The 22,831-nt window shown below is 41.0% G+C and overlaps 2 protein-coding genes across 3 annotated transcripts in view; both read right to left on the reverse strand.

Moving 5' to 3' along the window:
* The window catches only part of LOC108256911 (serine/threonine-protein phosphatase 6 regulatory ankyrin repeat subunit A), a 38,862-nt gene extending 32,940 nt beyond the window's left edge, over positions 1-5,922 (reverse strand). Inside the window, exon 1 of the mRNA XM_047150502.2 lies at positions 5,704-5,922. Within this exon, the coding sequence (XP_047006458.1) occupies positions 5,704-5,730 (27 nt within the window). The 5' untranslated portion in view covers positions 5,731-5,922. The remainder of the gene's footprint in view (positions 1-5,703) is intronic.
* A 3,150-nt stretch (positions 5,923-9,072) lies between these two features.
* The window catches only part of snx13 (sorting nexin 13), a 32,506-nt gene continuing 18,747 nt past the window's right edge, over positions 9,073-22,831 (reverse strand). For both annotated transcript variants that reach the window (XM_053675516.1, XM_017454598.3), the window contains 20 exons: positions 22,727-22,831; positions 22,456-22,544; positions 21,061-21,144; positions 19,553-19,691; positions 19,156-19,244; positions 18,975-19,074; positions 18,681-18,874; positions 18,399-18,503; positions 18,090-18,222; positions 17,923-17,960; positions 17,766-17,835; positions 16,140-16,282; positions 15,215-15,322; positions 15,019-15,129; positions 14,770-14,931; positions 13,271-13,342; positions 12,742-12,887; positions 12,461-12,529; positions 12,264-12,376; positions 9,073-11,712 (listed from right to left, as the gene is read on the reverse strand). In XM_053675516.1, the coding sequence (XP_053531491.1) occupies positions 11,480-11,712; positions 12,264-12,376; positions 12,461-12,529; positions 12,742-12,887; positions 13,271-13,342; positions 14,770-14,931; positions 15,019-15,129; positions 15,215-15,322; positions 16,140-16,282; positions 17,766-17,835; positions 17,923-17,960; positions 18,090-18,222; positions 18,399-18,503; positions 18,681-18,874; positions 18,975-19,074; positions 19,156-19,244; positions 19,553-19,691; positions 21,061-21,144; positions 22,456-22,544; positions 22,727-22,831 (2,303 nt within the window). In that variant the 3' untranslated portion in view covers positions 9,073-11,479. The remainder of the gene's footprint in view (positions 11,713-12,263; positions 12,377-12,460; positions 12,530-12,741; positions 12,888-13,270; positions 13,343-14,769; positions 14,932-15,018; positions 15,130-15,214; positions 15,323-16,139; positions 16,283-17,765; positions 17,836-17,922; positions 17,961-18,089; positions 18,223-18,398; positions 18,504-18,680; positions 18,875-18,974; positions 19,075-19,155; positions 19,245-19,552; positions 19,692-21,060; positions 21,145-22,455; positions 22,545-22,726) is intronic.

Raw genomic sequence — 22,831 nt, forward strand, 5'->3', positions numbered from 1 at the left:
CAGACAGGCCTTGGTGTTTCATATGACAGGACAGGGGAGTGGTTTGTACACACACACTCTGGACGTTCAGGAGGCTCCGCAGCGTATCTGCTGAATCATTCTCAGATTAAAAGCATACGTCAGAAAGTGCAGACACGCACGTTCCATCCACAGCCATCCCTGTACGCGTACGTATAGAAGAGAAGATCGAATTACATCAAAGTCTAAAGCGTGAGGAGCTCGGCCTGACTCCTGTTGTGTTTTTGCTATTCGCAAAAGCGTTGAGGTTTTTTGATTAGCATGTCCTCGACAAATCTCTAAATACCCTAACAAACAAACAAACAAACAAACAAACAAACCCCTCAATGTAATGCATTTTTCCAGCATCTCCTGAGCTGTACGCCGTAACCATGAAGATTAAAAGAATAAAGGTTTGTAATATTACACTTTATGTGTAATGAATCTAGAATATATGAAAGCTGCACTTTTTAAATTAAATTATGGGAAAAAATGAATTTTTCCACAATATTGTAATTTTTTTTTTAGATGCACCTGTATATAACGATACACATGTAACGTTTTTAAGAACATCAGGATTTGATATTTTGCTCATATCCACATACCCACCCCTAATGCCGGCCAAAGGGAAGGTAGTATCCCGTGTTTATGTTTCTGTAAAGCTGCTCTGAGACATTGTTGTCCATTGTTAATAGCGCTAAACAAATGAAATTGAATTGAACTGAACTGAATTGAAGTATAGTGTAAGTAGATGAATTGGGACGCAGCATCTGTTTTGGCAAATTCTCGAGATTCTATACTTATTTAATATCAGCGGTGAATGATGAACTTGTAGAATTTGCTTCAGGTAGTGTTTAATAAACACTTCTTGTTGATCTGGGTGAACTTTAACCTTTAACGTCAGACTCGTGAGGCTGTAAATAAATCGAATCACTGTGGTCTCTAGGGTTGGGCGATACAGCAATAAAATACCGATATTGCGGTAAATGATTACGCGATACACTTTTCTGAGATATCGTTGGTATGGTGATGGGTTTTTTTTACGTTTTTAATCATTACAAATGAAATGGTACTGAACGCATGCCGTTGATTTGATGTCTTTTTTTTTTTTTTTTTTTTTTAAACAAAATCGTCAAACATCAAACTCAGTTTAGCATTTAAAAAAAATATTTTACATTTATTTTACTACTGTTTTCTGGACAGTTTGGTAGCTAAATTATATATCACGATAAACATAGTGTATCATAGGAATGTCCTCAATGTCCTCGTGATATGATATTTTTGACATACTGCCCAGTCCTAATGGTCTCCCTCCAAAAGCAAATGCAGGAAGTGCTATTGATTGAACAGCACTATTGTCTGCAGGAAGAAGTTACAAATGAGGTACCTAGCTAACGTTAACATTACGCTCTCTCTGAAGTCACATGCCATGAGTTCTGCTTTACCAAAACAAAGAAAATAAGGAGTTTCCAATTTGCGTTTTCACAGCAGCTGGATTTCATAATGTGGGTAAAAGTGCAGCAATTTCGGGTTGTTTTCTTTTTTTTTTTTTTTTAATGAAGCGGCCATGTGAAGTTATTTTTATTCTACAGATCGAGATTTGAGATGAACAATATTTCGCTGCTTTGAACTCATCTCTGGTAAGTTCACCGAGCACACACCTCCTGTTCTCACCACATCTCGGCCATGCGTGTAACCCAGAATTTAAAACTGCATGACTCAGAACTGCAAAAAAAAAAAAAAGTTACGCATTGGTCATATTTCACTTTTTAAAAAAAATTTATTATAACCACCAGGATGAGAAAATCTGGCAGGGGTTTGCACATGTATGTGTGTGAGAAAGAAAAAGGGAAAACTGCGAGAGATTTACAGACTCTGCTCCACTGGATATTAGTCCCATGCGTATGAAGCTAACTGTTTACATATGAGCGACCGAGAACGCCTGGAGGAACGTTCTAGACTCACCACAGTCCCCTATTAACTCAAGCTCATTCCAGCATTGGCATGCCAATGCAGCTCCTCATGACCTCGAATGAAACGGCACTCTGGATCTGAGGCGAGTCAGGAGTCCCGAGTTTCCACTGATCTGCCGGACAAAACCTTTGGCTACTGCGACGCTCAGTAGATTCAAATATAACCTGCTGTGTAACTATAGCGCATGACTAATCACACGTGAGTGCACCGAATCTCTCAGGGCTCTCTCTTTTATTAACAGCACACAAGTTTCTTCCCGTACCAGAATACAAATCTTCTCAGAATGAAGTTTCACACACAAACGGAAACGTTTCTATCCCGATGGGCGTGGTCTCTTCCCAGATGACTCCACCCACATCTACAATACACGAGGGATCACTGAACTGTTTACAATCCGTCTCTGGTTATTACCATCGATCTGCTCATCTGCGTCCAGCTTTTGTTGGACCTGTCGTAAAAGATCACACACCGAAAAGTAGAGTTTTCCTACCGCATCCTCAACCGACTACAAATCCACAGCTCGCATCTCGGCCTTTTCTACACAAGGATCTTTACGCTGGAATTGAATGGGAATTAACCGGGAATCGGTTAAGCATAAAAGCAAGTTGAAATCCAGGAAAGACTGGCGTGACGCTATAGATTTATACACCGATCAGCCAGGACATTAAAATCAACGACAGGTGAAGTGAGTAACATTGCTTATCTCATTACAGTGGCACCTGTCAGGGGGTGGGATATATTAGGCAGCATAAAGGCAGCATAGTTCTCAAAGTTGATGTGTTGGAAAGAGTGACTCTGAGTGACTTGAGTGACAAGGACAAAGTGACATGGTTAGACGACTGGGTCAGAGCATCTCCAAACAGCAGGTCTTTTTAATGAGTCTTTATTGATCACGTATGCAATACAGCACCATCAAATTCTTTTCGTTACATACCCCTGGGGGGAAGCTGGGGTCAGAACGCATTATACAGCTCCCCTGGAGCAGAGAGGGTTAAGGGCCTTGCTCAAGGGCCCAACAGTGGCAGTGCTGGGGCTTGAACCCCTGACCTTCTGATCAGTAACCCAGAGCCTTAACCACCAAGCCAGAACTGCCCCAAGTCTTGTGGGGTGTTCCCGGTATACAGCGGTTAGTACATACCAAACGTGGTCCAAGGAAGGACAACCGGTGACAGGGAATCAAGAACAGGAAGATACACCTGTGTCATATCAAGTCAAGTATCACATCCATGGTAAATGAGAACGAGGGCTCACGAGTAAAAGTGAAAAAGGTTTGATACGGAAGGCCTGCTGACGATGAGTGTTAAAACACACACTATTAATGCAAAGGTTTGTAAAGACCCTGTCTGTTTTAAAGATCCTGTTCTCATTCCTTTCCATGTCTTCAGGCTCCCTCTAGAGGAGAACCAGCACACTGCTTCACTGGAAGGAGTTTTCTCCTCTCACACGCGTCCACACGCATCCGCTTTACAGGCACGCGCCGAGAGATGAAGAGCTTACCTTTGAGGAACTGACACTACATTTGCCCTCTACACCTTATACTGCAGTGCTCGATTCTGACCGATTCGTTTTCTAGAACGGGTTCTAAAAACACACACACACAAACATTTTATATTATTATTATTATTATACACAGATATTGCAGGCATTGTGTGCATTTGTTATAACAATTACAAACTGTAAGCAGCTGATCAGATGTTAATTGTCAAAAGTATCATTATCATCAGGGACATATCTTGTATCGTACAAATGTCAATCACTGTGATATGATATTTCTAACATATCACGAGCCCCTAATATAATACTGCATCGCTAAACTGAGCTGCTATTTTAGGCGCCGCTCTCTTTGTTCACATTTCAATGCTGATCACATAAGTCCGAGTAATCGTCAGCTATTTATGTGTGTGTGTGTGGGGGGGGGGGGGGGGGGGGGGGGGGGTCGGGGGGTGATGACGCAGTATCCAGCTGTCCTGGCCTCGCAGAGAGGTGACACCTCACGCTGCAGGCTGTCCGAGCCTCACATACAGTGCGGACATCCTTCTATACTTTTATTATTTAAAACATGACAAGGAGAAATATCACATTGCCTGTATGTCACGGAGAGGAGGATTAAGAGGAGGGCGGAGAGGCGGACGGAGAGAAGGACGGGAGGATGACGGAAAGGAGGAAGGAGAGGAGGACGAAGAGGAGGAAGGAGAGGAGGACGAAGAGGAGGGTGGAGTGGAGGGCGGGGAGGAGGGCGGAGAGGAGGACGACCCCGCGTCTAAATGCAGCTTTCACTCTGAAGCATGCTTGCCAAGTCGCTCAAGTTTCTCTCACTTGAACTGCCGATCGTTTCAGAAGCGACGCTGGGACAGAAATAGACTTTGTGTCTCTCAGACAAAAGGCTTCTGAAGTCATGTCGTATTTCTGAACCCAGTTAGATCTGTACAACCAGTTTAACAGTTAAATAAAACCACAACCTTAAAGACAAACAACGTGCAAGACGAGACGATAAGAAGAGCCAAGAAGCAGATGAGCGTCCTGGCTGTCAGTCTCGTCCAGAGAACGCCAACACGCCATCAGGAAGGCCAGCTGCTCCCGCACGCGCAGTCCAAAACCACACGGCACAGACACTGTGCTGCTTAAAACCTACTGATTTATCTACATGTGTACACGTGCTGACACGTTCCGAGAAAACACACGTTCCGAGAAAACACACAAGTCTGATTCCTAAATAAACCCATAAACACCAGGACAATGCTTTACTTGCACAACATGTCCGCTTATTACATCATCCATCCATCCAGACATTTACACCCATCTATCAGTTCATCTATCCATGTACATCCATCCAGACACTTACACCCATCTGTCAGTTCATCTATCCATGTGTATCCATCCATCCAGTCACTTGCATCTATCCATCCATCTCCATCATTCTATCCACCCAGTCACAGTTGAATTGTTCTACTCCACTATCAGAGTCAGTTATTGGTGTTAATTTTACATCCCTGAATAATGCAATTGCATAAAATCACCTTCACTCTTATTACTCAACATTTCTGAATAAAGAAAAAACAACAACAACAATCAGACAATACTGTCAGTGTCTGTGGTTTACAAAGTTATTTACTTATTTATTTATCCTTATCCTGATGTGTAATGATCGCCTTTGCTTTATAAAATTCCAGCATCACTCACAATGGCACTTTTAAAAGGAGCAACAGTCATTTTTCAGGAAGAACTTCACACACATGAAAGCACGCTGTATTTATATGACGATTAAGTGATGTTCATTAAAGCTCACTACTGCAAGTCTCCTAACGGAATAATATCACGCTAACGCTGGTTAGGAGAAATTTTATTTAAACTTATACAGCAGCGTATAAAGTCTCATCTCCGCTAAATATAGACAGACACTTGTATGAGATAAGAATGAGTCTTAAATTACCCGTGTCTACAATAAAATTTAATTAAAAGTGCCATATATATGCGGTGGTCCTTGCGTGCGTTGCTAACTAGCTACTTTACCTCGCTAGCTAGAGTTGTTTTCCCAACCATATTACGACAAATCCCGCCCCTAAACTCCGATAAGCTAATACTCTTCCTCGAGTCGTTCTACTGGTTGGAAGTAGAAGGGATTAATCAATCACAGCGAAGAATGCGATTTGTCACGTAGTACGGGTGGAGGAAAAAATATGAGTAACTGCAGCTGGTTTAAGTAACGTTAGTTAACGAGAAATTGCAACAAACCTGGTCTCGGATTCTGAGAACCACCATGTTTCTGGCTTTTCGTTAGATTTCATACGGATTTCCGCTTTAGTGGTTCTGTTAATTCCTGTAGGAACCCAGTCCTCCACCTGGTAGTTAGTGCATTAATTATTCTGGTTTATTTCAGTTCTCCCTGCTTCCCTTTACGCTTCCCACACACGAGCTGTGGGTTCCACAACATTACCGCCACCGTAACTGAGCACTCAGGACGTACGCGATTGGCTGGCTATGTGTGCGACGTAGCAGTAACGTCGTCGCTGATTGGTTTAGATGCATGTATGGCTGAGGTTAACGCTCCTGAGGCGTAGAGAAACAAATACATTTATTTTTCCACTTTTGTATACGTTCTATACACATTATGGCACTTTTGTATACTTTTTAGGTATTAAATTACTTACTGTAGTTTATAACTAGACCCTGTTTATTAGTACAATATTGACAGGACCAACACTGATCAGATATTTGCCAGCAAGGCAATGTGCAGGTTATTGTTTCTATAGCAACAGCACATTCACATAGACTTGTATGGCAACCACTCTACATAACCTAAGACTAATAATAAATAATAGTTTTAATAAAAGGGGCTGTACTCGAACACAGACACGTGTCTATTGTATATATATGTATATATATATATATATATATATATATATATATATATATATATATATATACACAAACATTATATATATATATATATATATATATATATATATATACACAAACATTATATATATATATATATATATATATATATATATATATATATATATATATACACACAAACATTATATATATATATATATATATATATATATATATATATATATATATATATGTGTGTGTGTGTGTGTGTGTGTGTATATATATATATACATAAGGAGAGGTTCATTGAAGGAGTCTCCAGTGTCAGTGCTTTGTAACAGGAAGTTTTCAGGATGGAGGACTTTGCGCTGTCTAGTTTCTTGGCAACATGATAATCTGTGCTTCTTTTTTTTTGGTCTTATTGACTACAAGAGAAAGATAAAAAAAAAAGATGATGGTGAGAGATTGAACTGTTAATTTCTGCTATATCAAGTTATAACTGAAATTATCTTGTTTGCTGCCCTGCTGACAAACAAACAAACAGTAGAAACCCTCATATAATTTGTAATGGTTTTAATGGGAATTGTATTGGTTTTAATGGAAACTGTAATGGTCCATTTGGGCCTGTACTGGTAATTTGTCGTCTTCTATTGGACGCATGTTATGTCTAGTGGATACCATTAAGGGCCGGTAACGGTTTTAATGGTTAGCTGATGGTTTGTAATGGTATTTGTAGTGGCAACCATTAGAATTTCTACAATGGTTTCTAGAGTGTTATTTTCCCCCCCAGCAGAGTGAACATTGTACAACGTTCCACAAATGTAACTATAAATGGATAAAAGGTAAGATGTGCTGTTCTTCCATAAATTACACCACCCGGTTGTTGATTATTTTCCTAGAACACTATGAATAGGTTTGCTTTTGATGATGTAATATAAAGTAGTGCCATGTACTGTACAGTTCAAGCAAATACTTATAGCCAAAATAAATCCGTTCTTTCCACCATTTAATCCTTAGGACTCATAATTTTGATGTGACTGGCCGTGGCTGGGGGAACAAGTTAAGTTATCCATAACTTTAAGCCCAAAATAAAAGAATCCATAAGATTACTGAAAAATGCTTTATTCTATTTATGCATGTATTTATGTTTTATTTATTTATTTTTATAATACATAAAAAATACAACGTACATCCCATAGTCCTGAACTCATTGTGCAGTTCCAGGGGCACAGAAGAAAAAAAAAAAATAAATAATAAAAAAAAAAAAAAAAAAATAATAATAATAATAATAATAAAGTACAATAGAATCTTACTTATACATACAATATATACACACACACACACACACACACACACACACACACACACACACACACACAAATGATTGCATTAAGTGAAAAAATCCTTGACAACCTTGCTGTAGCTGTATTAGAGTTATATGTTGTATGAATCCTTTTTAAAAAAAAAAAAAAAAAAAAAAAAAAAAAAAAAAAAAAAAGCGTATGAATTAGGCTTGGGTCCAGTCCATTTCATCTTAATGAATATGAAACTTTCCCAACCTAAGTAATTATTTTACACTTTACACCCATATTGTTATCTCTGAAATAAACCAAACAAATCAATATTTCCTCAATATTTGTGTGTAAATAACTATGATGAACACGTGTGTTTATGTTTAGTGCTGCTTTGTAGTAAAAGCTCTGGGAATCAAGTGTTGTGCTCCACCTTGTGGCCTCTTTTTATACCACAAAACAAGGGTTCCAAGGGTTACGCGTGTTCCAGTACATAAACTGATCACTTCTATTTCCAGATGTTCCTCCTGTCCATAAAGATGCACATCCTGGTTTCTGGTAATATACAGTTGAGGTCATAACTTTACATACATCTTGCAGAATCTGCTAAATGTTCATAATTAAAATAATATAGATAATAAAAATGGCTTAAAAAAAAAAATCATTCTGCCATGAATAAGCTATTTATAGATGTTTACATATCGCCTACAAAACACAATAATAACTACATTTACACAAATGAACCAGTTCAAAAAATTTACACACCCTTGCTTCTTAATACCGTGTGTCGTTACCTGGATGATCCACGACTGTGTTTATGTTTTGTGAGAGTTCTTCACGAGTCCCTTGTTTGTCCTGAGTAGTTAAACTGCCCACTGTTCTTCAGAAAAATCCTCCAGGTCCTGCACACTCTTTACTTTTCCAGCATCTTCAGCATATTTGACCCCTTTCCATCAGCGGCTAAATGATGTTGAGATCCATCTTTTTACACCGAGGAAGGCTGAGACTCTCGTACACGACTATTACAAAAGGTGCAAACATCACTGATGCTCAAGAAGGCAACACGATACATTAAGAGCCAGGGGGGTGTAAACTTCTGAACAGGATGATCGGGGTAAAAAGTGTTATTTTATTTAAATATCTTGTTTTTTCCCCCCTCATTTAGTACTGCCCTATATTTAAATTTTTCTCCAGGAGACAATATAAGAACAATTTACAGCGATTCCTAGGTTTGGCTCCAGGGTCCTGTATCCTGAGCTCAGGTCACGGTCTGCTGTTTATAAATTTTTACAAATCCACTTTTTTCAGAATTAATTTTTTTTAAATTCTCATCTAAAAACCGAGGGGGGGTGTAAACTTTTGTACTCGACTGTATTGTCTCACCTCATGAACAAAACTCCACTACACTACCTGAGCATTAGAAATACTGTACCAGTGCTGAGATAAATGAGAAATGACACCATTTACTGCACAGTGAGTTAGTCAAAGTTTTATTAGTGTTATACGGAGTTCTGCTGCTCGAAAGGAGTATCTTAGAAGCAGGATGCAAACACTCGAAACCATTTTAGAGTCTTTTTTTTGTTGTTTCAGTCAAGTGACCATGACATTCAGCTTCACTTCTTTTTTTGTTTTTGTTTGTTTGTTTGTTAAAGAAAAATAAGAAAATATAATCGACAGTACATTTAGGCACACTGTTGACACATACTGTACACCGATATGTACAAGGTAATAATTATAGATTCATATATATGGGGATTTGACGAACACAAAAGAAACGACAGAAACGAGCTGTCCTGCATCACGGAGAACCTTTTACATGGGTTCTAGGTGAAAGCGGAGTGTGTTAACTCATTAAAACGGTGCCGTGTAGCATCAGTTGAACCGATCGCAGAAGGCTGCGGATCATTAAATGGTGAGTTTTTACAGTAATCAGGAAATGATATAAAAAAATTAAATAAAATAGAAAGAAAAAAAAAAAAAAAAAACACGACTTGGTGGTTGGGGGAAAAAGAAAAAAAAAAAGAAAAAAAAAAAAAAATAAGAAAAGCACCCAGGAACCCTCATCTGTACGATTTAAGTGCTATTTAGTTAAAAAAATTTTGAACGAACCTCTAGTCAGGTTCACTGTGCTGATCCATACACGATGATCATGTGATCGTGGGTTACAAAGCCACCCCATCCTGCATGCTGTAAAGCCCAGAGGAGAAGCACGACTTGTTACACCGATGATCGAGATCCGGTATACAGTCAAATATTCATCGGATTTGACCCAATAACCCCCTGTACTAATCAGTACAGACCTGCGCTGGTATAATAGAACGTTTCGTCTCCGGGAGCGAATAAGCCATGCACGGACCATCGTCTGGGTAGCACGACGGTTGCCGGAACACGAAAGAAAACAAACGCAGACTTATAAAACAAGTCTTTAACGTAAGCAGAGTCATTTACAACGACGGAATGTATTCTGATGGGGGTTTTTTTTTTTCTGGGATATTTTTGGATTATTTCATTATCTCAAACCTGAACATTTTTATACCATTATTTGAACACATGCAAAGAAAAGAAATATATATATATATATATATATATATATATATATATATATATATATATATATATATATATATATATATATATATATATATATATATATATATATATATCTCACAAAAGATTAATGACAATCTCTAAATAAAAGTGTGATTAGGTCCGAGTAGGTATCTTTACCGTGTCTCTGAAAATGTGTGGATGTGCTTAATGAAAGCTACGTCTAAGCACACGTCTCTCTTGGTTGTAGAGAATTAAGGCTGATTTTCCTAACTGGTACCGGCACACGCTTCTGACTCCGACTTTAAATGCTACACACGGGTCTTTACGAGTCTACTAGTGTTCAAAACATGTACACATCCTGTATGTGCCGTGTGGGGAAAGAAAAAAAAAAAAAAAAAAATCCATGAAGGACGAGTATAGACAGGTTTGCCAAGAGACAGATACATTCTTTAACATATAGTGCTGTAGAGGTGGAGTCCTGCAGGGCGCCAAAACTTCTCCTTTTTCGTTTCGTTTGTCAGAAATGTGAAATGAGCAGGTCTTGTGACAGTTATTTTAACGCTCTTCCATCAGACGGCCTGAGCGTCAGTGCTGCATGTATACTTGGTTATGAAATCACTCGCGTGGTTCGGACATGATTTCACTCGCTAAAACGTGACGTATGGTGCGATTAAAACCCGCCTTCCAGCCCTAAAAACAATCTTTACCTCAGATATGCTCGTGATTAAAAAAAAAAAAGCAGCTCAGTACGAGCCACGTTTGTGTCAGTTTTCCCTCCTCGCGTTGTCCATTACATCGTTTAAAATCGTTTTAGTCTTTACTTCGACGCACCTTTGCAAACTCAAACAAGTTTATCCACAGGGAATTATCCCACATTGCAACTTCCTCCCAAAATAATAATAATAATAATAATAATAATAATAATAATAATATTAATAACAACAACAATAATAATAATAAAAAAAAGACAAAATGAGATACAAATACTGAAATGCTGACGTTACAGGTCAGGCACTGCAGCATCTTAGTGGTGACGCTCCACAATGCTAAAATGAATCCTCTATGCTACAGCCGTGTGGATACAGTGCTTCTCTTAAGAACAGGAAGGACTGAGAGGGCTGGGGTGTGTGATCCACAACGCACACACACACACAAACATATACACACACCCTCATACTCTCTCACACACACACACACACACACACACACACACACACACACACACACACACACACACACCCACCCCCAGCCCTGTGTCTTTCTCCAGCCTCACCGTGGGCCGGTCCTTCCTCCTCTGTGAGCGGTGCGCTTCCTGCTGCTGAGCCGCTGCGTCACCTCTTCTGTAAGGTGCGGACTTTCTGCGAATAAGTGCGGATGCGTGGCGAGCGTGAGTGCAGCTTGACGAACAGCTCGGGGAACTTGTACTGAGGGAACATGGTTTCGAGAAACCCCTCCAGGAAGACATAGACCAGGCGGCGGTTCAGCTGCTGGTGCTGGAACATTTCAAAGACCCGGAGGATGCCCTTGCGCGTGGTTTCCGCCCCGATGATGTGCTTGAGTTCGTCTGGGGGATGAGGGGGAAGGGACAGAAACAAAATAAAACAGTGGTGGTAAGGAACACGACAGTGTACACAACAGCAATGTAACAGATGTTCGATGCTGCCTTCAAGTCCTATCAGAGATACAGTAATTATGAGGGTCAGAGTCATAAATAAGACTCGAGAGCTCGTATTTTTCTAACATGATGCATTTTGCAAAGACGAATGTGACGATGACAGCAAGATGATTTCCGTGGTTATGTTGCATTTTAACGGTCCAGTAAGTTCAGCATTTTCTTTCCGTAAGGCTGAATAACATCATCTTGTACAAAAAAATTAATTTATTCTAGTCAGGGATGATGTGAATCGAGCAAATCCCGGGAACGCTGGGCCTGAGGTGGGAATACACACTGGATGGGCTGCCGGTCCGTCTCAGAGTACAATGCGCACACACACACTCATACAATCATTTACCTCTAATGGCACTATAGCATAGCCAATCCATTTGATCATGTTTTTGGGAGAAGTCTAGGGTCTAGCTGGAGGGGCTGTGTATTATCTGGGTGTGTCTACAGACCTGGCATGATGCCCAGGAGGTTAGTCTTAGCTGCTACTCTGGTTCTCATGCGGATGCTCTTGTCTCGGCACGGTGGCGTCTCTGCTAGGATTCCGTTCGGCCAGTAGGAATCTCTGTAAGGACACACGAACTAGGTCAGAACTAGGAGAGCGCACTTTAAACACACACAGGCGTGCATCTTAAATGCAGGACTTTACCTAAACCTCTTGACGTAGTCGGCTACTTGTTCTGGAGACGTCATGAAGTCTACATGATCCACGATTTTCCTGAAATGACAGGAAAAGATAGATGAATGAGACCGGACGCTAGGGGACAATAATAAAAACTGCATTGTCCCAATTTAAGACCCTGAATTTTTGTGATCTTTTTTTTAACAAAAGTGCAAAAGGTTAAACAATAAAGACACGTTTTCACAGCCATCTTTGCTCATATTTACCAAGGGTGCCAATATTAGTGGAGCGCACAGTACATCACAAACCTGTTGATGGTGTCTCCGTATGTGGCTCTAATGAGCTGCTGTAGAAGGTTCTTGATGTTCCTGCGGAGCCACTGATTCCTCTCCTTCAGGTCAAACACCTCGTCCATCAGCAGCAGCATCACGCGCAGTGGGATATTATCGTCGACCTTCACACAGCCAAGGACAAATCATACTGTACATTAATCGAGAGCAGGAAATGTGTATGCATTATGGCTATACGTTTGTGTACAACTGACCATCACACCCATATATAATTCTTCCCCAAACACAATACTATAGCATGTCTCTGTATGCCATATCAATGCAATTTCTTTTTACTGGAACCAAGAGGCCTAAATCATGTTCCATCATGACAATGCCCCTGTGCATGACAATGCCCAGCAGGCATAAACACATTTCCCATGTGTGTACGTTTGGCTAACTGAATGATAAAGCGTTTACAGTATATTTCATATTTCCTCTTTAGAATAGATCATCACACCAGAATACGATTCCAGTATAAAAGCGTTTATTCTTACTGGGCACTCACATTGTCATCCAGCTGTGCAGACACTCGGCAGTGCTCAGGGTCGATGTCCGACTTCGGAATTAAGGGCGGCACCTAAGAGAGAAAACTCAACAGATTAACACCTTGAATGCCGGCTGGAAAACAAAACAAAAAAACAAACCATGAAACAATCGATTGAAATTAGAATTTAGAGAACATAGTTCACAATTAACATATACAAACTGCATACATACGACTAATACACACCGCCGGTCAAAAGTTTGTGGACACTCGACTGATCTGTTTCTCATGATCTTAAAAAGCTTTTGATCTGAAGGTGTATGATTAAATGTTTGAAATCGGTGTCGTAGACAGAAATATAATCGTGCCGACGTATTCATTACTTTCATTAGACAACATTTTATTTACAAAAAAAATATATTGTTTTCAAACGGACGACTCGAAGTGAAATATTCCGAAAAGCAGCCGATAAGAGTCCAGCGTCGGTGTGAACTCCTTTAATACGGTTTAAAAAGCATCTCAGGGAAATTCCTCAAGGAATCTGTCGAGAAAACGCCAAGAATACATTCCTGGAAATTCGAGACAAAAAGGGCGTCTACTTTGAAGTGTCTCCTTTTTATTTATTTGGGGGTTTTTTGACATGGAGGAAGAAAAAAAAAGGGAAAGAGTGAGTGTGTCTAAACTTTTGACCGAAAGTGTATACGCACGGTGGTCTGGGAAAACCAGTCAGATTTCGGTGGCCAAAATTTATTTATTTATTTATTTATTTTAAAAAGAGGAAAATTAGGATTTAAAATAAAACTTTGCTTTTTGACACCTCAATTTTAAGAAACCAAAAAAAATAAAAAAATTTCTCAACAGAGAGTAGAAATGTTTTTATATCTTGCACAAGCAGTCTTCCTGTACAGATGTCTAAACCCTTGCTAGATCAGTGTGATTATGCTGTGTAGTGAAAGACATTATTATGAATCAGTTCAGTCTGTAATCAGATTCCAGCTGTCAAAATGTCTGCTACACTTCTGTTCAGCCGCCAGAATGAAATCTTTAAATTTTTACTAATTGTGGGTTGTTTAAAAAAATGTTGGTTATGAAGACTATTTGTAATGACCAGAAAACATAATTAAACAATCGGCATAAATCATTACTGTAACTCCGCTGTGTGCAATGTAGCTACGCTGCTTTTGTACTCTATCGTATTTCTACTTTTCACTTTTGGGTGTTTTAAAATGCTAGAATTTCACTTGGGTGAGACACGGGCAGAGGAGAAACATGTCAGTTCAGTCAATTTGATCTCAGTTTTCAGATCTATGTGTGAATGGGTTTCCCAGACGACCACACACACACACAACTTAAACAAACCCCTGTTCACAAGTCCTAATCCAAATTCTGTCAAAATCCACAAGTTCAAAAGTTTCACGCATGTTTATTTGATGTCTGTGGAGTCAGCGGGAGAGTCTTAATAGTGAGGATACGTCCAGTAAATGCTATTTAGCGACCAGCTCACAGAATGATGAACCTGCCTTGAATATGGACTGTCTGAGGTCCTGGCCCAGTCTCTCGCCCATGCGCCCCACGTTGTCCGTCACTTTGGTCATTCCTTCAGCGAGGCTGTCAGGAAGTGACTTCACAGCATTGGATACGTTTCTCATGGAGCTACGCAGAGGGTTCACAAAGGTGTCCATCTACACACAGACACACACACAAAATAATTAGAGTAAATAGCGGACATGTGCTGGATTGAAACTAGCAAATCAGTAACACACGCTCACCTTTCGTGCAAAGTCGCCCTTGCCTTTGCTGTATGCCTTGTTTTCCAAGAAGTCATGGACGTGACCTATCAGCATGGGGCAGGCCTTCACTAGCTCTGGATTCAGAAGCAGCTGAAACACAAACACAATGCATTCCCACACATCCTATAAGGAAAAGAGAGTTAAGGGGGGTTTAACACGCGGAGCAAAACCCTACCTGCAGATAAGCGTTCAGGTCCTTTTTCCTTCTCTCAAGAAAGTCCCTGTCCATGTTGTTGAACGTTTTCTTCCCAGGAAGTTTTAATATCGAGCTGAGATTCTCAAACTGGAGTCGATTCCCAACGTGCAGAAGAAGACGCAACAGAGCCATTAGCGCGATTGTGTTTAACAATCACAATATAAAAGTTTTATAACAGAATATTCACATATTTAAAAAGGCACGAGTGTTCGACTTTTCACGCTCTACGTTTACTTGCCAAGCACAAATCTATTTATCTAGTCTATTTATTAGTCTAAAACGCGCCTGAATAACGTTCGATGCTAGAGGTAGGAAAAGGGGCTGCTCTTAATTCACTTTAAACCAGAGCGCTGCTGAATTCGCTACTCAGATCGATCAGAAGGTTTCTGATACGTTTTCTTTAACGGCAGCTCTGACAGTAGTTCTAAATCGAATGCACACGTTTGATTAAGTTATCGTTTACACGGTGAGGAGAACGCTTATTTAGCGGGTTTTGGAAGGAGTCTCCAGTGTCAGCACTTTGTAACAGTCAGAAGTAAAGCAGTAACTTTAAGGTTTCCAATACAGGAAAAAGTCTTTTATTCGGAATAAATAAAAGAATTTGCCGTTTCTCTATATAACAAACATTCAGCTGCATGTTTTTTGTGTTTTATTGACTTCAAGGCAAAAACCGTACGACGTGTCGTTCTTTCATTAATAGAAGGATCGCTAGAGGGTGCAAACTGCTGCGGTATAAGAGGAACAAGACACTTCAGGACAAGAGACCTACTCTGCAGGAGTAACAGTAACTTCCACTTCTTATCTGAAAAAGGACTCAAGAGTTCACGCGACATGAGACCGGAGGAGACGATAGCTCATCAGAGTGTCCTCCTGATGGAGCAGCAGAGTCAGGTTCATATTTTACCTGCTCCGTGATGCGCATGTGGAAGTCGTGGAAGTCGCTGTAGCGGCGGTAGGTCTTCCAGGTGTCCTCACTGCCGTCTGGATTCTTACGGAAGACAGTGATGGCGTAGAGTGCGTAGGTCTTCCCGTGGTCATTACACACGCCTAGCACGGGAACGTGGGTTAGAAAAGCATCGGATACTAAACGCGAACCAGCGGCCAAAGGATAAGGGCCAGACACCAGCGTACAGGGAGAGTGGCAGATGGGAAGAGAGTGGAGGAGGCGACAGACATCACATGACCCGAGCCAAGGCACAGGAGACGGCGACACAAGCGCAGCAGAGAGTGGCAGGACAGGGAAAAATCAAAAAGGAAGAACAGAAGAAACGGTAAAGGTGATGGAATGATCGAGCCATGAAAAAGAAAAAAGAGCACACAAAAGACACAAAGAAAGAAAGAAAAGCTAACAGCCAGTGATTTGATATAAAGAATAAATAATAATATTCTTTATATAAACAATAAATAAAGAGAGAGATGCGTGGTCTGGAGGAAAAGACTGCATCGTGAAGGGAGGAAAGAGCTTTCTGCTCAAAGAAAACACAAAATTACGACATGCAGGTTTATTCTAAAGAAACATTCTTCATTTAGAGATACTCTACCAGTCATAAGTTTGTGGACACTCGACTGAAATGTTTCTCGTGATCTTAAAAAGCTTTTGATCTGAAGGTGTATGATTAAATGTTTGAAAACGGTGTTGTAGACAAATATATAATCGTGCCGACGTATTCATTTCTTTCATTGGAAATCTAACATTTTATTTGCAAAAAAAATATTGTTTTTAAACGGATGACTCGGAACGAAATATTCAGAAAAGCAGCCGAGTCCAGCGTCTGTGGGAACTCCTTTAATACGGTTTAAAAAGCATCTCAGGGAAATTCCTCAAGGAATCGGTCGAGAAAACGCCAGGAGCAAATTTATGGAAATTCTAGGCTAAAAAGGTGTCTACTCTGAAGATGCTAAACTATTAAATTATTTAGATTTATTTAGGATTTTTATCACAATATAATTCCCATAGCTCCATTTGTGTTACTCCAGAGTTTTGATGACTATTATTATTCTAAAAATGTGGAGGAAAAAAAATAAAATAAAAAACTGAGCAGCAGTGTACACAAATTAATTCAACAATAATTTGACATCAGGTAATACTTTACATTAATGTTCACTTAACTAAGTATAATAAAACAAATACGTCAAATAATCAACTTACAAAGGGACTAGGATTATTTTCCTAAAACTGCATGCCAAAAAGTGATTTATCGTTACTCCATCGACATTACACCTTAAATCAACATCTTCCCGGTGGTTAATTGTGGAATTCATTAATTAAGTGGTGGGTGCCAATATTTACACCAGGAAACCACAGTTCAAGTAATCGCTAATAACTAACAAGCTCTAATTTCATGTGTTAATTTATGTGGACTTCTGCCACGAATAAAATGAAACGTAACTGCGTGAACCGTGTCAGGTTAGTTGTTTTCCTTACATTACATATTTATTAATGCTGAAATGTTTATTTCAGAAAAGAATGTTTATTTAAGGAAACCTTCATACGATGGAGTTTTCGAACATATTCGTGCCGCTCACGTACCCGTATCAGAAATAAAAGCATGTAGCTGCACCGACTCGTCTGTGGTGGCGTTCGTGAGGTCATCCAAAGACTAAAAGAAACACGGGAAACACAATTTACACAAAAACAAAGACAGACATGTGGGAGAGTAAGAAAACCACGTCAATGGAGGAAGTACCAAATTAATGCTTCCGGTTGGAGATCCATTAAAAGACTCTGCGGAAAGAGAGAGAGAGAGAGAGAGAGATGTATATAAAAAAAATAAAAATACAGCATTGAGCCGAGTGTTGTACGTGAAGCTTGTGGCGTGTGGAGTGTGAAGCGTCGTCGTGTGGTTCTCCTCACCTGCGTCTCCGTCGTCTGATCCCCGGTAGCTCGGCTCCTTCAGCATGTCCAACTCGGCCAGCATGCGCACGTACAGAGGGTGCTGCTTAAACGAAGGGTAGAACCGTTCGTCCTTCAACATCATATCATACACCTGTGAGAGAGAGCGATGGAAAGAGAGAGGGAAATAGAGAGGGAAGAGAGAACGGGAACGAGAGAGAGGGAGGGAGAGAGGGAAAAAGAGAGTGGGGGGGTCAGGGGATGGAATGAGATAAACGTGACGTAGCACACATATACCTGTTCCAGAGGAAAGAGTTAACATCTCACTACCTTTCTCTGGATGTCATCAAAAATCTCCGGAGTCGGATCCTCTTTGTTGAGTTTCTCAGCCAGTCTGTCCACACAGGCCCGATCCACCTGCACTCTGGGAGACGCCTACACCCACCCACCCAACACACACACACACACACACACACACACACACGAAAAACATAGGCAAGCTGTATGGTTTTGAAGCTATAATCTGGTTCACGGTGATTATAAACAGAACCCCATTCCTAAGCGTGCCTCAGTGAACTACCACTGTAGAACCCCTGGGTGTTGTGGACTGACCTTCTCCGAGAGGTACTGCTCGTAGACACCGAGCGCAGCGGCCTTTAATAGGTCCTTAGTCTGGCCGGTCTGCTTCCTGCCGTCCTTCTTCCAGCTCTGCAAAACCTCGAGCTGCTGCTGAGCTGTGACCCGGTATCCCTCCACCGTCAGCCAGAAGAACAGATCCGCCTGACCCCCCATCTGCTGCATGTAGTCTGGATTTATGAAGCGTGACATTAAATGATTTGTAACACGAGGATGAGGGTTAGGGTTTAAGTCTAGAATCATGAATGTTCTTTTCTTTGCAAAACTAACCCATAAAAAACTGGAGCGCTATGTTGTGCACGAGGATATGATCCAGCGGGATGATGCACAACTTCCCAAAATTCGCTGCAAGTTTCATAGCATCGACGTCCTGCAGAACCAAGATGGTCAGGTAAAATGAAAAACTGTTGCACTCATTGAAAGCGTATCTGCGTTACATTCGGGTTCGTACCTTTCCCGACTGCAGCCTCTGTATTCTCGTTTCGCAGACTTTCTTCACAAACAGTAAACTGTTAATTTGATTCTTTATAGTGTTGATATCTGCGGAGAAATGAGACGACGGACAGGGTGTCGTTAGATACACGTTTAGGACTGTCTAGAGAGTATGTCGGAGTGTGTTCGTGGCATGGTTAGGTGTCAAGGAAAAGATGAGAAGTGTGAAAACGTGAAAGTAGCAGAGGCATAACCTTCCCCGCCAAAAAAAACCCATCAGAATGTCTGGAATCTTAAGAATAATGTAAATAGAGTGACATTTTAAAAACCACTGATCTAGGGGTAGAGTAAGTCAGTGGTTTCCATGTGTACACTTCCGTGTGTGTGTGTGTGTGTGTGTGTGTGTGTGTGTGTACCATCTCCCGCGGTATCCAGCGAGCGCAGGTACTGGAGCTCCTCCAGTACTTTGTCTTTGACAGCCTCCAGTTCGGCCGTCTTGTCAGTCAGCTTCAGGATGTTCATGAAGGCTTCGTAGTTGCAGCTGGAGTCTCGGATCTACACACAAGCACACAAGGAACTTACATACAAAACACATACGTGAACATGAGTGCACGGCACACACGCATGCACAGATACATGCCAACGCGTACGACAGGACACGTTTTGAATCCCTTAGAACCGGAGTCCCACAACCCAGAAACCCAGCACGAAACAACAAGCACGCCTGCGTTTGCGGCTCTTTCACTGCGCTCGCAAAATGGTGGTATTGTGCATTCGGAGCTCCAGAAAATGTCAAGGATGTTCAAATATGTAAGAAGCTGGAGAAAGGCTATGTTACGAATGCAAGAAAATACCATCCATGTTCCATAGCGTTTATCCTATACAGGGTCGCAGGGAGCCTATCCTAGGGTACTCGGGGCATGAGGTGGGAGACATGCTGAACAGGGTGCCAACCCATCCCATCGCAGGGTACTATCGCGTGCACACACACCGATTCACATACTACAGACAGTTTAGAAAAGCCAATCTGCCCACAATGCATGTCTGTGCACTGGATGAGGAAACCTGAGTACCCGGAGGAAACCCCTGAAGCACAGGGAGACAACTCACACAGGACTAAGACTGGAATCGAACCCCCAACCCCGGAGGTGTGAGGCAAACGTGCTATCCGCTAACCACTTTATCTTCGATTTAAAAAAAACAAAAAAAACAAACAACAAAAAAAAAAACCCCTAACCTAAAACTAAATCTGGCCTCACTTCATTAAAAATCTTTTCATATGAATTAAACAAATAAAAAAAAAAAAGAAAAGAAAAAAAAAAAGTCCTAGAGGAGTGGAAACCATCACAGTCCATTAAAATATGCCTCAAAGATATATACGAACAGAAATAAACACACCAGGTGAAAACTGTCGCTAATGACAGCATACACAATTTACTGCAAGGTAGCTGTGTAGATCTCATCCACAATACTAGACACATACAGCAAGTTAAATTATTGTGTGTGATTCTCTTCGACAATGTCTCACGGCAGTCTGTCCATGCCTCTCCTCACGATAAGCCATACTCTATAAAAGTAAATACGGCTAATCCATGTTACAAGCATGTTTCTGTCTTAAACACCTCACAGTGGACACGCAGTGTTATGTGGCATTAGTGAAAGCGACTCAAACGTAATCAATTCTGCTGGAAACGAAAGAGCTGCGCCGTTTAAATGTGGAAATGCGCCGTAACGCTGAACGCAAGGAGTCCGTTAGCAGTTACTATAAAACCTAGAACGTATTAGACGGAGCGCTTTAACATGAACCTGTGATCTCAAGAATGAGATGGGCAGCTACACTACTGTCAGAGCTGCTGTTCTAGAAAATGAATCAACAGCGTCTGTTGTGGTATAACACCACGTACACGACAAGAGACAGACTTACCATCCAGATGATGAACTGATTGATATAATCGGGATCACTTAGTTGGTTAATCAACGGCAGCAGAACTCCTCTCGCCAAGATTTCCTGGACAGATAATACCGGGGGTTTTTTTTTTTTTAAACACCTTTGCTTATCTATTAATAACAGAACTGCACATATAGGTTCGGATATGACTTTCATGAATGAGACAAATGGAGGGAGATTGTTCTATCTAATCTCCATGTACCACACCTGTAGCGTATGAAAGATCAACATGGACAGACAGAGTTTCTCTGTGTTGAGAAAAGAAAACCTGATTAAAATTCACTTACGGTGGAAGTGAGGCAGTTTTTGGGGTGCCAATAAATATACATATGAAACTTAGTTTCGAAGAATGTTTAATGTTTAATACTTTGGTCACATTTATTTGTGAATTGAGTTCTCCAACCATCTTCTATACTGATTATCCTTCCTTCAGGGTCACGGGGAACCTGGAGTCTATCCCAGGGAGCATCGGGTACAAGGCGGGGTACACCCTGGACAGGGTGCCAATCCATCGCAGGGCACAATCACACACACACTCACACACCCATTCATACACTACGGACACTTTAGACACGCCAATCAGCCTTTGGACTGTGGGAGGAAACCGGAGTACCCGGAGGAAACCCCCGCAGCACGGGGAGAACATGCAAACTCTGCACACACAGGGCCACGCTGGGAATCGAACCCCCGACCCTGGAGATGTGAGGTGAATGTGCTAACCACTAAGCCATCGTGCGCCACTTCTTTTACTGACCACAAAATCAAGGTCCTGCCATGGCCATCCCAGTCCCCTGACCTGAAACCCATAAAAAACCTGGGGGGGTGGACTGAAGAGGAAAGCCCACCATTTAAAAGATCTGGAGAGATTCTGTATGGAGGAACGGTCTCCGATCCCTCGCCATGCATTCTCCAACTTCATCAGGCATTATAGGAGAAGACTCTGAGCTGTTATCATGGCAAAGGGAGGTAGCACAAAGTACTGACTAAAAGGGTGCCAATAATTGTTGCACACCTATATTTAACAAAGAGAGATTTTTTGAAACCTGTGTTGTGTTTGCAATTGTTTGATATCCACGAGAGCAGAGTACTTTTGTGATTTTTTTGAACAAAAGATCAAAAGGTTAAACACTTTCATTACAAGAGCCTCAGGTTTCTAGTTTTCTCAGCACAGAGAAATCACACGGACACTACAGATGAAATAAAAAGAGATTAGAGCCGACGTCCCGTTTCCTTTAAAAGTTGGACATCACAGAAGCTACTTTGTTAAAATTTTAAAAAATAAATAAATAAAAAAAGAAGAAGTAGTCAGCATCCCTCTCGCAGTAGTATTGCAGAACAGTAGTGTCCACCTCTCTCATTCCCATGCCTCACCCTGAGGAAGTATCTCATGTTCTTGTTGTGGAAATCTCCAGGAGGTAGTAAGAGATACAGCAGCACCTCACACAGATCCCGCAGGAACCCTGGTGCAACAAAACACTGTTATTAAACTCACACAGTCACAGAGCATCCTGCATCATTATCTGTAACTACAAAGCAGGTGTGACTGAACACTCCGTGTGTGTGTGTGTGTGTGTGTGTGTGTGTGTGTGTGTGTGTGTGTGTAACAGCTCCATCTCCTCCTGTCCTGTACAGCAAGTCTCACCTTCTTCATCTCCATGGGAGGTGCACACTACATCTCTGCAGATCTTCCTCTCCATCTCCACCTCCGTCTCAAAAAACGCATCCAGCAGCTCCTCTGGAGCTTCAC

Source organism: Ictalurus punctatus, chromosome 24 (genome assembly GCF_001660625.3).
Source record: "Ictalurus punctatus breed USDA103 chromosome 24, Coco_2.0, whole genome shotgun sequence".
In the NCBI taxonomy this organism is placed as follows: Eukaryota; Metazoa; Chordata; class Actinopteri; order Siluriformes; family Ictaluridae; genus Ictalurus; species Ictalurus punctatus.